The sequence below is a fragment of the Pleuronectes platessa genome, chromosome 15, assembly GCF_947347685.1.
Source record: "Pleuronectes platessa chromosome 15, fPlePla1.1, whole genome shotgun sequence".
NCBI classification, from domain to species: Eukaryota; Metazoa; Chordata; class Actinopteri; order Pleuronectiformes; family Pleuronectidae; genus Pleuronectes; species Pleuronectes platessa.
In genome coordinates this window covers 20,954,025-20,971,338 of record NC_070640.1, presented here as the reverse complement: position 1 = coordinate 20,971,338, position 17,314 = coordinate 20,954,025, and the positions used below count along the sequence as shown (strand labels likewise).

Genomic DNA, 17,314 nt, shown 5'->3' with positions numbered 1-17,314 from the left:
CTGTTGCCTCCTGATTTGAATATCGTTCAACGTCTATTTGCATCTTGTTTTAATAGTGGTCTAGTCAGTCAAGCAGAAGATGACATCTTTATCTGTGGTTGACATATGAGGCCGTTAGCCTCAGGCTAGCATGTGTCTAGTTAATGAGCAGAGGGATGCTGCTGCTGATTAGCAGCGGCATTAAAAAAATAAAAAGCACAGTCTCCTACTCTGACTCGGCTCTCAGATACTGTAGGTAGCCCAGGAGATGCTGCTTCAACTCTGTTGTCCAGGTGTGACGAGAAATTAGGGCAGGTGCTCAGTTTGTGTGTTTCTCCCTGTATTCCTGTATTTGTGTGCTTATGAAGAACATTTTTGATTAGATCAGTAGCAGCTTTTCTGAAGGGTAGAGATCAATCTTTAAATGCCTAGAGTCTTACCGGACATCTTCAAATGTCTTAGTTTTTTTAATGATGCCAAGATATTCACTGAAGTCAAAGAGAAGCAGTGGTTCCTTACAAGTGAAAAGCTAGAAGCAGATGATATGTTCCAAATAAATGCATACAATGATTAATTTAATGTCAAAACTGTCGCTGATTAATGATTTAGTAGTCACTGACAAACAACTGTCCCTGTTCATATAAACATGCAAATGTGTATGTTATATTTTACATGTACGTGTTATGTTGAATGTATTAATAAAGACAGTATTTGTCATTTATGGCAGGCTGGGTGTTGGATGAGGTTGTTGATGGGAGACACAAACATTCAGGTAATAAACCAAGACCATTCCATAGAAGAACCTCTGCATGTACAGACAGTTAAGATGTTTACTCCAGCGTTTGAAAGGGAAAATAACAACATTACATTTCAAATGTGGAGATTTTCAATGACAATTATTTGGTAGGTACCTTGCAATCAGTATTTAGATTTTTTTCTAAACCAAAATATCACTATGAGATTATTAAGATTTAAGCTGAAGAATTTCTGCACTATTGTATGTCTTAAGTGGACGGTGTACGTGCATGTTTATGTTTCCACCGCACCGCCATTTACAGCACTGGGAGGATTGCTTGCTAAGAGAATGGTGGCCAGTACGTTGCCATGGCAACCCCCCAGCAGCTGTCAGTGTGCCTTCTGTAAGAATGACAAATTATTTTTATTAAAGGGGCTCTAAATTGGTGGGATCTCCCTCTCTATAGAGATGCTTATCCTAGCCTGATCAAACTGGAGTCACTCTGCCAATAACTCTAACCGGGCCTAATTACAACACGGGCCCTCCTGGGCTCATCATACACTAGTTATTACTCACAGACTGCTCTGGCAATTCTGGCGCCAGACAGTGTGTGACATTCTCATAGTGAGAAACAGTATGGTGTCGCATATGGCAGTAAGACAGTGGCAGTTTTAGATTATTAAAAAGACGGCGCTCTCTAAATTATCATTTTATGACATAGGAATTAAATTGACAGGGTTTTTTCATGGATGGAAAGATGCAATCACTCATTTTGTTACTATGGCATAAACAAATCATCTCAATCCATCATCCACCAGTCTCGTGGATTTGTGTTTATGTTCTATATTTGTTTACCGTTGTAAAGTGTAGCTTTGAATGTTGCTGTGTTAAATGATGTTTTGCATATGAACTGTATTTAAGAAACTCCATTAGTTTTGTTGTGCCTATCACCTTTGCCTAAATCTACTCTCAGTATATATACACACAATATGTCAACACATTTTTCACTCGTATAACGATTTTTCGGTTGAAGTAAAAAAACATCTTAAGCCACATTTTCAAAAGCTACTCAGTGGAAACCACATGCACACTCATCTAACTGCACACATGAGAACATTTTTAGATGCAGATTGCTAATGGCTTTGTTAGTGTGCAGCCTTGGCCTGGATTATACATTTTTTTATTTTATTTATTTATTTGTTTTGTCAAGCTGCATGACTTTTGTGGGCAAGGTTACGGTGACACTGTGGGCCCCTGCTGTCTCCAGGGACCACACTCTACTCACTAATACACTCCAAGACAGTTGTACAATGGGGACACAGCCAGCAGAGTGATGAGGAAGCGTTTTTTTTATTGATATTGTTTAGCTGACACCATGGGTTTTCCCATAAGTGGCATCCAGACTGTTGGAGTCGTTTGTCAGAAGAAGTTGCAGAGTGTAGGTTAGGATGTTCAAAATCATAGAATAATATAGATTGTGCCAAGTATATGCACACCTGCAGTATGTACAATGGATAATCTCTATACAGAATAATTAATTATTAAAGCTTCTTGAATCTGAGAAAAACAGACGAGCAGCAGAGACAGAGGCGCTGGGTTCCTGTTCAGATCTGTCAGACCGAGCTGACATTTTTTTGATAATTGCTCTGCATGATCTGAATTAGCATATGAAAGTTGTGTCTTTTTTTCCCCTTCACTGGGAGCGCACCGCTGTAAGCTAATTTGTAAGTCATTTTAGATGACAGAGAGTGGTTGTATCCCAGAAGTGCTCTTTCCCTCTTGATCTTTTTTTCTCTCTCTCTCTCTAAATCCCCCCTCCCTCCCTCCCTCCCTCCCTCCCTCCTCCCATTTTCATATTTCTTGTGCTCACGTCTCAATTATCAAACACTGGAATGACTCAGGGAGCCAAGGTAACTCTTTCAGCTGAACATGATGGGCAGATGGCCGCCCAGCAAGCACAGTCCAACGTGCTCAGCTTTGTCACCATGTGTCATTATGTCCCACCTTATCGGACAGCCTTCCCTTTCAGTCCTTATCACAGGTTAACCTGCATGTGTGTCCAGTGATGACACCAGTGCAAACTGTCCTAGTTGAAAGATGTAACTACAGCAATATTTATATTGTGTCTCACAATTAATTTAGGTTTCACTGGAAAGCTGCAAAGCCTCCCAGTTTGAATGAACAAAGAGTCCAGTTGCAGGCTCAGTGTGGCTTATATGGGGATTAATTGAACCTATTGAGAGAGGATCCACAGAAAGGGGCTTGTGTTTGTGGCATCGCTGGTGCCAGAGCAGCTGGGTGGACAGAGGAAGGGAAGAGGGGAGGACTGATAGGCCTGCAGGCCACCTGGGGTGAAGTGAAGCCATAGTTTCAGAAATTTACACAATTCACCCAGGTGTGGACACAAACACATGTTCATATGCCTAGTACGCTCTCTCTCTCTCTCTCTCTCTCTCTCTCTCTCTCTCTCTCTCTCTCTCACAAACACACGCGCACACTGCAACAACAGTGGAGGCTGTCTCTCAGACGGTGTTAGTATGCAGTAGGTGGAGCACAGAGGAGCGGGGAAAAGCGTAGTGGAGCGCCTTCGATCGTTATTATTGACCGTGCATGCAGCTGTGTGCTGCGTACACACATGCATCAAAACACATATTATGTTCACAAGACTTTAATATATGGACACATAAGCCAATGGGATTCGAGAGAACTGCAGAGGCACGAGCACACATATTGATGCCCTCAGCTACAAGGACATGCACACAGTTCAGTATACGTACAGTTATGTGCAATGTTTTGTTCATTGAGGAATCAGGAATATATTCAAATGCACTGAATACATTTTTTCTTCCAACAATTTTCAAAATTTTCCTGCTGCGTTTGGAAACTGTAAGGTGCAGATTCTCCAAAAATTAGAACTCATTACTGTACTCCCCTATTCCTCAGAGGTAAAAAAAAAGCTCAACATTCTAGACTTTCCAGGAATTTCCTTTGCAGCTGCACACATTTTCTCGAGGTCAGGAAGTAGCAGTAGTAAAGACATACAGTAGATGTTCAAACACTTAATGATGACGCCAAGTTTTATACTGAATAGAAAATAGCCTCCAGGTGCTAATTTACTTTTAGGGGAAGATACCAAAAGTTGAGGAGTCCAACTCCATTGTGAGGAGAAGGGCTTGTGATAAAAAGAGGTAGATATTTGACACCACATCATATGATTTATGATGTGGTGTCAAATAACATGTTATTTTTTATATCTTCAGGTATCAAACATATGCTTCAGTAAGAAAATTAATAATGATCCTGAGCCAGTTCATTTCACTGGGAGACATGAGACAACCACACACACCCACATGTAAACACATGTGAGTATGTGTCTGTTTTAACGCTCATTTAAAACACAGGCGTACTCCCCTCTCCCAGCCCTGGCCCATTGTAACAGTGACAGCCAGTCTGCTCTAATGAAATCTCTGCTCATTCATAAGCCTGCCTTGTCAACCTTTCATGCCAGGCAACTTTCAGAGGGAAAGAAGGGGAAAAAGACAGAAGGAGGAGAAAGGAAAGACAGGAGAGACAGTCTGCATTTCTCTTTCCTTTGATATCTGCTTTCTTGGAACTGTTCCTTTCCATGAAAGTAAATCAAAACCAGTACGATTCAGATTTGATTACATATCGTGTCCTTTCTCTCCGATCCAGTCTTACACGTACAGTTTGGATGTCGACTACCTCCCCTGTCCCCCTCCTTTACCACCGGTAGTCTGTCATACATGAGAGCATCTCGACCACAAGCTGAAAAAAACCCTTCAGGATATCAAATCCATGGTCTCTCATTTCTAACTAGGTCAACACTTGCTCACAATAGCATCCTCGACATGTTCCTCTGTGTATTCCTCCCTCTCCTCCCTCTCCTCCCTCTCCTCCTCCTCCTTATTTCCCTCTGTCCTCTCAGTCACCTCTTTATCATTGCACCATTAATGTAATCTGTAATTGGAAGTCATCTGTGATTCTCTCCTTCCACTGTCTGTGAACTGTCTGTAGGAAGCTCAAAGTTTATTTTTCCTCCAAAACATATAAAAGTTTCAGCTCATTTTCTGCTAAAATATATATATTTTTTGTAGGTATGGGAGATTTTTTCTTCTATTTCTAGGCTTCACTTTCAGGCCTCTTTCCATTATTTCAACGTTCAATGTGAACAGGCCTACAAGCAGTCTTAATCAGTGTTAAACTGTCGTGACAGGACTAAATGAGAGTAATTCAACAGCCCATAAAGTCCACATTATGATATCTACCAATATTGCCAGAATCCCCCACCCTGCAGTGGCCCCATTTGATCCCCACCTCAGATTGGCTCCTCCATCATCAGGGGACATGAAAATTCCCCGGCAGCCACCAGCTACAGCACACATCACTCCTCATAAACACTGACTACCTCTCTCCGCTTCCATGTGTTCACACAAATTAGCATAACATTAGCATGATATTAGCACAGCCGACCTGCGCAGCCGTGCCTTATCAAAGTGCTCTGTGATCCCTGGCTGCCTGTGCTTTAGTCTGGAGCTGCGAGAAGGAAGAAGAGAGAGAGAGAGCGAGAGTTCCCCCGAGAGAGAGAGAGGGAGGGAGCGAGAGAGAAGAGAGCGATGAGCTACATGATAACGAGCTGTGTTACACTGCTACACAACACACCGCCTTGTCACAGCGCCTCAGAGCTGTGCTGAGCTAAATGGGCTGCAGCAGATGTTTGGTGACTACAATCACACAGCGCTGCGTACCTCACTTGACTTGCAAATATTTGCTAAGAGACTTCAATATTGGATTTTCTGTATTTTCTTCTTTTAGAATGTGTAAGGTAGTGATTCCAGTGCATAAAAATGAGCATACACACACACACACACACACACAAACACACTTGCACTTCATTGTATTCTCAGCAGCATGTTACTGTTGAATGGTGTTTGTTGTAAAATGCTTGTGAGAAGTCCCGTGATGAAATCAGACGATGTTCTTTGTTTGTTCTTGTCACGTGTTCCACACAATGTTTCACAAACATATTTTCATCTGTTCTTTTGGGTTCAGGGTGTTTGTAGTCATTGCAATTCGGCTGTGAATATTCACACTATTCTTTATTATTTATTTTTATGAAAGCCTAGACAGTAAAGCTGAAGTCAGTCGGGATCGATGAAAGATGAGGAGGTGATGGGTTCAGCACTTTGTTAGGAAGGGGGTCTGCTGGGTTTGTGTGTTGTTGTCAGTCTGCAAGCTACAAATAGCTCCTACAGAATGTTCAACAATGTACTGATTAACCAGAGACAATACTTACAGGTCACTGCAAGGTGACACTTCAGGTACTCATTGGCCAAAAGTTGTCATTTTAAATCAATTATGTGTCGTAACTCAACATGATTTATTTATTCATTTCCAGTGTCTCGGTTTCTCATCACGTCCACGGGAGCCCTGTATATCCTGGATGTGCAAATGGAAGATGGGCTGTACAACTATAGATGTATGACACGCCATCGATACACAGGAGAGACCCGACAGAGCAATAGTGCCCGCCTCATTGTCTCAGGTAAGAGTGACGCCAAAATATCTGCATTATAAAGTAGTTTATTGAGGTTCTTTGCAATATACTACGGCTCAACACAAGTTAACAAGTTGATATAGACAATGGAGTCATTGATCTCTGGCTTCAAAACTCATCTGAATAGATAATATGCAATCACATCTATTTATACTTTTTTTTGTATAGCTGTTGTTTTGGTTTGTTTCCAATTGTGAGTGCAAAATAACAGAGGAACATATGGAAATAAAGTCATGCTTGTAAAAAAAAAGATCAAGATAATGTGAGTAGAATAGACAGTGACAGGAAAAAACACATGAATTAAAGGGAGGCTGACATGTGATAAAGGTCATCAGAATTGTGCCAGCACAGAGAATGCCCCCTCTTACCTTAAACCTTTTAAAGGGACACGCCACCAATTTTACACATGAAGCTCAGTTTACTTGTCATAAAGAATATTTCTTAAACTGTGAAAACAGCTGTGCACTGTCATTTGTCGCCCTGGACTTAGAGTGTGGCGTTTGAAAGGAATTCACAAGGCATAGCTTGCTACTGGAAATATAGGATCTCGTGCTTTTGCCATGCACAGCACCACAAGTCAAGACATTTCAGCAAAATTAGAGGCCCAAAATAGATACTAGTCTTTGGCCACAAAGTGGATACGCTAATTTTCAATTATCCATTTTTAAACTCCCTGTGTTTTCATGATATGCATCAAGATTTGAGTTTCGAAATTGGTCAGAATTAATCAGCAAAAATAAAAATCAAACCTCTATTAACTTTTATTTATTCCCTACCTTTACAGACCCCATCAACTCAGCGCCCCACATCCTGGACAGCTTCGAGCGTCGTGAGGTGATGGCATCTCATCGAGTGGAGTTACCCTGCAAGGCATCTGGTCACCCCGCACCCAAGTACCGCTGGCTAAAGGACAACCGGCCTCTGGAGCCTGACACACGCTTCAGACAGAGTGTGACAGGCCTGCTGATAGAGAGAGCCCATTCCAGTGACACAGGGACGTATGTGTGTGAGGTGTGGAATAGCTACGGCAATGCTGAGGTGGTTGGCAGGCTGCTGGTAAAAGGTCAGTACCATTGGGTTGTTGGTAAGGTATCTTGGATGGTTTATATCAGTGGTATGATGCCATACAGGGAAAAGCAACTGCTTGAGATCTTTAAGTTTCTTAAGGTAGCATATTTAACAAATTTCACAAATTATAATACCATATACCTGTAATAATACTAGTAAAACAAGTGAGAATTTTTTTTTGCAATTTTCTGTCAAAAACAGTCATGAACTTTGTATCCCACAGAGCCCCTGAAGGTGGTGGTGAGTCCGCGAAAGGTGAAGGGCAGCGTGGGAAGCCAAGTTTCACTGTCCTGCGGTGTCACCGGCTCCGAGGAATACCAGCTCTCCTGGTACCGTAATGGAGAGCTCATCTACCCCAGTAACAGCGTCCGCATGACAGGCGAGAACAGGGAGAACCTGGTTATGGCTGGTATGGCCAAGAGTGATGGAGGAGCCTATCAGTGTTTTGCCAGACATGGCAAGATGTCAGCCCAGGACTTTGTCCAAGTCATACTTGAAGGTCAGAATTCACAGTGTCTCTGAGAGAAGATATGTGGGTGGTGCAAGTGTTTTAATATGGATAAGTAACTAAATTAGCATGTATTTTCTCCTTAATTTGTTTAAATGCAAACTGTTTGTCTGCATGTCCCTGCACTCATCTAGGGTAGACATGTTGTTTTGAGTGCTGCAGTACAGCAGAGGCCCAGCCTTTTTGATTAGATTTTGTGAAAGAAGCTTGCATACTGTTACAGGGGCTAGGGTTGCTGCAGTGTCTGCCTCCATTGACCACACCATGATAAGGAGAATATTGATAATCAATGATGCTGTGGAGCCAGAGAAAGGAGCTGTATTTATCTGCTTTATACTCTGATTCTGCTTTTTATACCACAGACAAGAACTACAATGAAAATGCAAATCAAACTGGATATTTGAAAGGATTAGATTTTGTTTTAAGGCTTCAGTTATGCATTTGTATTATTTATTTATATAGTAATAAAATGTCCATTGTCATGTGACTCTCCTTCCACCGACCAGATGGCACCCCCAAGATTCTGGCTTCATTCAGCGAGAAGGTCTACAACATCAATGAGTTTGTGTCGCTGTCGTGCACTGTGAAGGGCACGCCGGAGCCACGGATAACATGGACTCTGGACGACGAACCTGTCGTACGGGACAGCCGCCACCGCATCTCACACTACACCAACGGCGAAGGTCACGTAGTCAGCCACCTCAACATCAGCCAGACCCAGGTGCCCAACGGAGGGGTGTATCGCTGCATCTGCAACAACTCGGCCGGGACAGTTTCCTACCAGGCGCGAATAAACGTAAGAGGTGCTTGTCAGATCAACTCTTCCAGCACACCATCACATATACACATCAACATGTCTTGATTTGTTCGGACTTGACGCATTTTTAATTGGCTTCGATGTTCAGATGTTTAAAGAATGCCTGACTAAGTCTGTCAAGATATTTGGTTGCTTGTTTCTCTGTTACGTTTAAAACCTAATGGTGCAGCCTTGGTCTGTGTTCACTGGATGACTTGAGACTAGGACAGGGACGTCCACAGACTCCTGTAGTAGCTCTTCCTGCGATTAGTCACTGGTGTCAGCATTAACTTCTAATGCCCCGCTCCCTACACCTGCTGATAGCTATATATTGGGACACCATTAAGGTGACTCACTGTCAGCTCGTGCAGTGCAGTCTGCTCTGTACAGGGAAGTGGTTGGCTGGATGCTGTTGTCATGTAGCAGTAATACTGGGGCACTCAAGCTTTCTGTGCATAGTGCACTGCCATTAGCATTGCTCTGTTGCAGAGAGGGAGGGGTACAGTCTGTACACTGATTGGTATAATTTGATTGTGTTCATTCTTGCATGTTGTGAGGCCAAATAGGGTGATCCTCTAGCCCTTTAGCAAGGGTCCATGGATGGCAAATGCAGTCAAGCGATGAAGATAAATCTCCACAGGTGCCATTGCGGAGAAAGTGCAATGACTGTTTCTCACATCGTTGGCTCCTTAATCGTGGTAAAGAGAGTAGCAACCCAGGATATGCTTGTGCTCAGAGTACACTACAGAGCCTAGTTAAACTGTCTTCTGCAGTGCTTTAAGGAGAAGCTTAATAGTCCATTTCCCTGATAGGCATTGAGCTATGGAAGCCTGTTGGTTATTCTGCTGGTATTTCACGTGTGTTAAGTGTGTGTGAAGGCAGCAACATAAGTAATGGATTTGATAATAACTCCATAAGTGGAGGAAGGGAACATTCCACTCTGATGCTTGTCAGAGGCTATCACAGCCAGAACAGAATAGGTGGAGAAAAAATAGTATTCACTATAAGCTCAGACAGGAGGGTACATCAGACCCTGGTTCTGAGAAGGCAAAAAGCTCATTTGAATTTTAGAACATAGGACAAAATGTTGAATATCCCTCGTATGTTCGAAGGTATTTCGAACTAGTTCTATGTTTAGTTGCTTACCACCAGCAGGGATCACAAGCAGATATTAGGGATATATGTCATCAGTTGCACTCTTAAGTGTCCTCTGGTGTTTCAGCCATTTAATCACAGGAGACCCTCTGCTAAGGCAGTCCCACCATAGGCTGAGCAGACCTGGGTGTGTGTCCCTACCATATTGGATCCTTCCTCCTGATCCACAACCATTGGCTGCAGCAGTCTGCAGTCCCTGGTGTTTCCTTCATTTTCTGGTGCAGGGCTTGTCTTTGGATTCCTAGTCCTTTTAGCAACCTGAAAAGAAAACAGCAGAAAGTTTAAACTGAGTCTACTTTTATTTAAGAGTTGACTAAACATTTTTCCATGATGATACTTAATCAGGCAGTCTGAAACTCCTATCTGGTAATATTTATATTTGCTACTATTTGAAAGAATTAAGGCATGTAAACTCTGTGTTGTCTTGAAAACACACACACCACAGCACAGCTATCTTTTATCCCACCCCCCTGCCTCAAAATCATTTTAAGAGAGTTGTCTCTCCAATGTGTCCTTCAAGGGCCTGCCAGCATCAGACCAATGAAAAACCTCACTGCCATCGCTGGGCGGGATATGTACATCCACTGCCGTGTCATTGGCTACCCTTACTACTCCATCAAGTGGTACAAGGACTCCAACCTGCTGCCGTACAATCACCGGCAGCGGGCCTTCGAGAACAACGGCACCCTGAAGCTGTTTGACGTGCAGAAGGATGTGGACGAAGGAGAATATACGTGTAATGTGCTGGTGCAGCCTCAGCTCTCCACTCACCAGAGCGTCTACGTTACTGTGAAAGGTATGAACCTCAGTCTGATCTGTCTTCAGTCACCTGGAACTCTGCATAATAAAGCTGGGCCTACATTCAGAAAAATTAAATAGGATTTAGCTACTGTGGCTGCGTGTAATCACAGCTACTCCATCATGATTATTACCAATCTCAAGTGTCAAGTAAGCAGCGGAGGGCATTTATTTGAGATTGGCAATGACACTCTATAATGTACCCGAGTATTTGTTGAGTACGTTCAGAGTAGTCCATCATTAATCTCTCAGTCTGCGGTTACTAAAACAGAATCACTTCATCAGACTGCATCCTGACCCTGGTGTGTTTTTCCATCTGGCACACATGCTGTACGTCACATTAAAAGATACATTCAAGCATCACCTTGGTATCTACCTTTCCTTGTAGAAAACACAGATATGCAATGGGATATATGTGTATCACAGCCTATAAACACACACACACACACGCACACAAACACACAAACACACATCACTGATAGCAATGCACCATCTCCATCATCCAGCCAGTTTATCTGGAGCTCATCTGAATATGCAGTGGCACCGAGCTGAGCCAGATGATGATAACCTCAGATGGCTCTTCTTTCTTCAGTGACGATGCATAATTTGAAATGTCGGATGGGCAACCCCCCCCTTGGATCTCTCACTCACACTCTCTCTCTGGCGGGTCTTGACGTGCTAACGAGTGTGCGGGGGGGAAATCACACACCGTAGACAAAGCTACGGCGCCATTCCGCCTCAGCTAATTTGCCTCTCAGCTGCTTAGCATTCCACCGCTGCCGAGAGGGAATCCCCAGGAGCCTATTATCCCTATTTTGTTGTGAATTAAATAAGCGCTGAAGTGCCGCTTATTCCAATGTTATTTTAAATCATTAATTTTCCAAAGCATCTGGTTCTCACGATGGCTACGGTGTCCCCAGAGAGCGAAAAGAGAGTGAGGGAGAATATTTCATGCATGTTGTTTGAGAGATAATTCAGCTGCTCTACATGGAGAATAAAATATTTCTCTCATTCTCGCAATATCATAGAATAGTGTAATATGAGAAGAGGGTAATAAAGAGAGAATTATTTGATCAACTACTGAGTTACCATGGGGAGGCTTTATAAAGTAGCTCAGCCATGAAAGAATCTCAGCTGAGGTACTTCTGAGGCTGGACTCCTAAACCTGTTGTCTGCTGATCAATAAACTTAAGTTATAGACATGTAACTCACAGGCCTAAGGTACTCTCCAAAAGGGGAAATTAATCTCCATGTCTCCTCCACAGTCCCACCCACCATCCACCCCTTCGAGTTCCCTCGGTTTTCCATTGGCCAACGAGTCTTCATCCCCTGCGTGGTCATGTCTGGCGACCAGCCCGTCTTCATCACCTGGCAGAAGGACGGTCGGCCGATCCCAGCCAGCCTTGGTGTCACCATAGACAACATCGACTTTACCAGCTCCCTGCGTGTTTCCAATCTCACACTGATGCACAACGGCAACTACACCTGCATCGCACGCAACCAGGCGGCTGCCGTGGAACACCAGAGCCAGCTCATTGTCCGAGGTGAGGAAGGGGACATGAATTAAAAAATAGGGACTTAGGTGAAGAGGAAACAGAAGGCAATCTCTTTTAGAATTTTCTTGCATCTTGTGCCGTTTGCCACCAAATATAAAACTTTCACAGATTATCTGTGGAATTGTTGTTGACATATGATACTGATGTCTGTTTGTGTCAAATTTAGTTTTAATTTGAGAATGACGGCCTATAATTATCTTTGATTTCATCCCTGGTTAAGATAAAACCACCTATTAATCACGTGGTCACTTGTCTTACAGTCCCTCCCAAATTTGTGGTACAACCTAAGGACCAGGATGGCATCTATGGAAAAGCGGTGATACTAAACTGCTCGGCAGAAGGTTATCCTGTCCCTACCATCCAGTGGGAGTACTCTAAAGGTAACATATGGCACATACTCCTTACATTCTGTATAAACACACAACTCACAGCCCCAGGTTTGGTGAAAGTATTGACACTCGTGCTGAATTTGTATATGCTTTGATTTTTTGTCCTACCGCAAAACTTATTTTCTGAGGTAGATGACTTATTTCTGAATGCCAACACAACATATATAATGTTCATATAATGTTCTTAAGGTTATATTCATAAACATACTCACTTTCAGTTCAAACAAGCACTATGACATGAGAGACAGCAAAGGTTTTATTCTTCACGTTTCTATTCAGCCTTTACCGGTAGCAGTGATTCTGAAAACAAGGATTTCCCCTCTAAAGAGTGACCACTTCTTTTGCTATGTCAGTTTTCATTTGGTTACTCTTCATAATATGTAACTGAGGCTCATATGGCAACATGGTTTATCTGTTATTCATTAAAAAAAGTTTATTATCAAAGACACAGAAGGCAAAAAAAACATTTAACCCTGCCAGCAACTCTCATTCCATTCAGTGGTATACGACAATCGGGGAATCATGCAGCCTTTGAAGGGTCTGATAAAAAGATAAATGTTAAATTAAATTCTAACAACTGTGAGAGCAAACTGTAAGCTTGGTTTCTTTTGTCTTGCTCCACCCCTCCATGGAATTTCATGGAAAGCGATCATTTTTGTGTAATTCTGCTAATATACAAACAAACGCAGATGAAAACATGCCAGAGGTAAAATATATATGGATTCTTCTGGACACTAAGTTTAAGCGTAAATAAAACTAAGAATATCCTGTTTTTACTCTGAATGTCAACAATATTAGGTGTACTGGTATAATGCAATCCAGGACAAATACTGTTCCATAAAGTCCACTTTCATGATTTCAAAATCCTCAGGTATTGTTTTAAATGCTAATTCCATTACAAACTGAAGTACAAACATTTACAATTGAAATGCAATGTAATTACAAGTATGACAAAATTATATAGCCTCCTCCCATTATTGTTCATTAGGTTCTTTCACACACTGATGTAAATAGGGACAAAATTGTGAGCCAGTGTAAGTGTCTGTCGAAAACTCTATTAACTTCCTCTCTCTGCTCTGTGACAGGTGCCGGGGTCCCTCAATTCAAACCCATCGCCCTCAACTCAGGCTTTCGGATTGAGGTGCTGGTCAACGGCTCTCTGCTCATTAAGCATGTGCTGGAAGAAGACAGTGGCTTCTACCTGTGTAGAGTCAGCAACGATGTTGGAGCCGATGTCAGCAAGTCCATGTATCTCAATGTCAAAAGTAAGTCTCATGGGAGAACAGCACATGTATTCAGTGTTGGTCTGTGCTATAGACGGTAATGTCTGCCTTCGATTATCTCAGTATTTATGGTAATGTACCATATGTGGTGTCACAAAATGATTACACCTGACTGCATCTGGTCCACTCCTCTCTTGTGGGCTCAGGTGCTGGTAACATTAAAGTCAAACATTGTCACTGAAGCACAGAGGTCAAGTGAGTTTATCTGGAGTGGGCTTTGTCTGTGGCAGTCAGGCCACCAGCAAGATGCCATCATGGTGCTTTCTGCCTGACTGAATCCCACGAAAGCAACGCACACAGCCACCCCCCCCCCCCCCCTCCCCCCACACATCTCCTGGAAGAAAGTACAGCATTTATCCGCTGTGTGGCTAAGGACTTAGCTCCCCTCCATTAAGCCTTGAATTCTGCATGCAGACAGGAGCTGCCATGTGGAAAAGAGGGAATGAGGGATGGAGAAGAAGGGGGTTGAGAGAGAAATGCCTTATCCACAAATGTTCCCCATCTCCCTGTGCCTTTCTTCTGTTTTCTGTCATCCTTCCTTTCCTGTGCATGAGATACAGACATTTTTTATTTGATATATTTGATATTATTAACTCTCTCTTCCTCTAAGTACATTCATGTCCCTCCCATCATGTCTATCCGATGTGAAATGTAAATGTTGGGCGGCTACATCACAAAATCAAAGGATTGGACCTAACACCCATCAGGCTCACATTACCATATATGCATGAAATACAGTTATGCAACTTACCTTTTCAGCTTCTAACCAATCATAGATCACCAAAAATAGATTTAAGGTTACTTTAGTTGTAATTGTTGAGATGTGTCTTTTACAGACTTAATTGAGCAGTTTATTTTACTAAGGCATTTAAATGTAATGAGTTTCAATGAGAATTATTTATCTAGTAATATTTCATTTTTTAAACAGGAAGACTGCCCTCTTCAGGTTGAAAGAACACTTAATAAATAATGAGTGTCTAATGCATGATTATTCACTGTATCTTCTCAACAACAGAACTGCTAAAAGCATACACTGCATACACCAGTACTTCCTCTATAGCACAGACAGGGTTACAAATAATGCATTTCTCAATTCCATGAAGATACAGTTCTTCGTGGTTCTGGATGAGCTTATGGTGGTGGATTTACTTGTGTTAGTGTTAGTGTTAGAGTGTGTGAGTGTGAGTGTGTGTGTGTGTGTGTGTGTGTGTGTGTGTGTGTGTGTGTGTGTGTGTGTGTGTGTGTGTGTGTGTGTGTGTGTGTGTGTGTGTGTGTGTGTGTGTGTGTGTGTGTGTGTGTGTGTGTGTGTGTGTGTGTGTGTTTGTCTGTGTCTACTGTGGCTGGGTGCTCAGTTTGATCTGTCACTGCAAGATGAGGCTTTGCCCTTGTGGCTCTTATCAAGCCCGAGCAGAGTACTCCCTGCTGAGTGTCCCACTGTCTGCCAGCCGCAGCCAATGACCCCTCCTGTCTGACTCCAGCCCAACATGCTCCCTCACAAACATGCATGCACCAAGTCTCAAACCAACTCTGTTTAGCCCTTTATGTCATTCAAATGCTATTCACAGTTTACATATCTTTGAAAACATACATTTGAAGTGTATTTGTAATTATCTGGTAATTGCACAAATAGACTATAAATATACAGATCAAGATGTTTCACTTCTTAAAGTCCTTCAATACTTGACTGCATTTTGTCCCTTTACATAGAAGTGTAGATGGAATCCTCCACACTTTTTTACTTTACAACACTTAATGACAACATCCTATCACATATATATATCACACTCTCTTCTGGCCAATCAGAGTATCATAACCATATGGCAGGATAGGATTACTGCAACATATGGACAATATGACAATTTGGCAACTGAACACTGAGATAGCATTTTACTGTTGATTTGTCTCTATGGCAAATATGTTTACATTCTGCTTATAAATAAATTGCCTCTGTCTTAGCAAGGACCAGTTTGAGTTGTAAAAATATGGACTGAGGACAGGATGCATTATATCAATGATTATCCTTGTGTCATTGAAAAGTGTGTATGTGAGTGTCCTAATGTGCAGGCAAGGAGCTTGTTAACCCTTAGAGCCTTTCCATGTGCATAAAAGTACAGCGTTGGTTCCACTGTAACGTCTGAGGCTGTAATGCTCGGTAATGTGGGACACTGTGATGTTCTGTACACTCTGTAGTGTTTTCATGTTGTTTATCCTGGCCAGCCTACACCACTTGAGCAGTGGCAGCTACTTAAGAGGCTTAGGAGCCAATTAGGGAGCACACAAGCTGACGCATGCTGAAGTGCTCATGTGATAGATAGCATGATCTCCACTGTGTATTATTAGCTGTCCAAGTGAAGCTTGATGTATCAATGTGACTCACCGGATGTAGAATGCAAGTATAAGCCTGCCATTGGCCGTGTTTCTCACACAACACTTTTCTCCCCTTCCTCGATCTGCATGCATCCCCGTCATGCATCAGAGAATTTGCTATTTTAATGACCGCAGTCGACTCCCCATCTGCAGATTATTCCATCTAAACACTATATGGCATGCGCAATGTTACTGCCTGCTCCACCCGAGTTAATTGTGAATTGGATTATAGAAATATAAACATGCCTAGTTTTTGTTTTTAGAAGAAGAGGGAGTGAGTGCTGTGAAGAGAGGTCTGGCTATGCGAGACTCCTGTATCTATATACGAGAAATCATTAGATCAAATAGAAACTGAGCTGTACAGTGTAAACACTTGCATGGTGATAATGGTAACAGGTTACATAGGTGACACAGATGAGTAAACATGCTCATAAGCACACACAAGGACAGATATTAGCACACAAAGGGCTGCACACATCAATGCAAAGACATCATGTAAAGGCACAGATATAGTGCAGCACAGTGCACCCATTACAAAAGACTGATGGGCCAGGCTGCTAATGCAGTGTTTGAGATAGAACCCACTCTGCCAGGCTATTGTGGTGGCCTCCGCAGGAAATGAATTGCAGCTATTGTGATGTCGTAGCTCTGCACTTTCATTGTTATAAGTGTCTGTGCATAGGCTAATGTCTCGTCATAATACACCGTGTATCAGCCTGTGTGAACGTGGCCATTGCACTAACAGCCAGGAAAGATTGCTTGCACTCTGTGCACCAGGAGTAAGTCGTACATGGCTGAAAGTGCATGTGCATGGATGAGCTTATAATTGTGAAGCCCTAGTGTTACATTACACAACCATATCCACATACTGTTGACATGTAAATGTCAATAAGTTAAATATCCAACTCTAAAGCCTCAAGATCATTATGATGCTATGTTGTGAAAATTTAGAATTTTGACAAAAACAGTGTTGCCCTGGTAACATGTCAAATTTCATATGTTTAATAAGAGTCCCTGTCTGAAGTTATCTACTTGCCAATATTGAGTCATAAAGCAACAAATATGCCTCATGTCCCAATCATCATTCATTTACATGATAGTTTC

At 42.3% G+C, this 17,314-nt stretch overlaps 1 protein-coding gene across 5 annotated transcripts in view; it reads left to right on the top strand.

The window, feature by feature from the left end:
• The window catches only part of dscama (Down syndrome cell adhesion molecule a), a 61,581-nt gene that overhangs the window by 23,847 nt on the left and 20,420 nt on the right, over positions 1-17,314 (top strand). For 4 of the 5 annotated variants that reach the window (XM_053441446.1, XM_053441447.1, XM_053441448.1 and 1 more), the window contains exons 2-9: positions 6,132-6,278; positions 7,075-7,353; positions 7,582-7,857; positions 8,373-8,669; positions 10,338-10,613; positions 11,881-12,159; positions 12,432-12,551; positions 13,646-13,825. In XM_053441446.1, coding sequence (XP_053297421.1) covers positions 6,132-6,278; positions 7,075-7,353; positions 7,582-7,857; positions 8,373-8,669; positions 10,338-10,613; positions 11,881-12,159; positions 12,432-12,551; positions 13,646-13,825 — 1,854 coding nt within the window. Of the gene's footprint in view, positions 1-6,131; positions 6,279-7,074; positions 7,354-7,581; positions 7,858-8,372; positions 8,670-10,337; positions 10,614-11,880; positions 12,160-12,391; positions 12,552-13,645; positions 13,826-17,314 lie in introns of all 5 variants that reach the window. The other variant, XM_053441444.1, reaches the window with a different exon arrangement.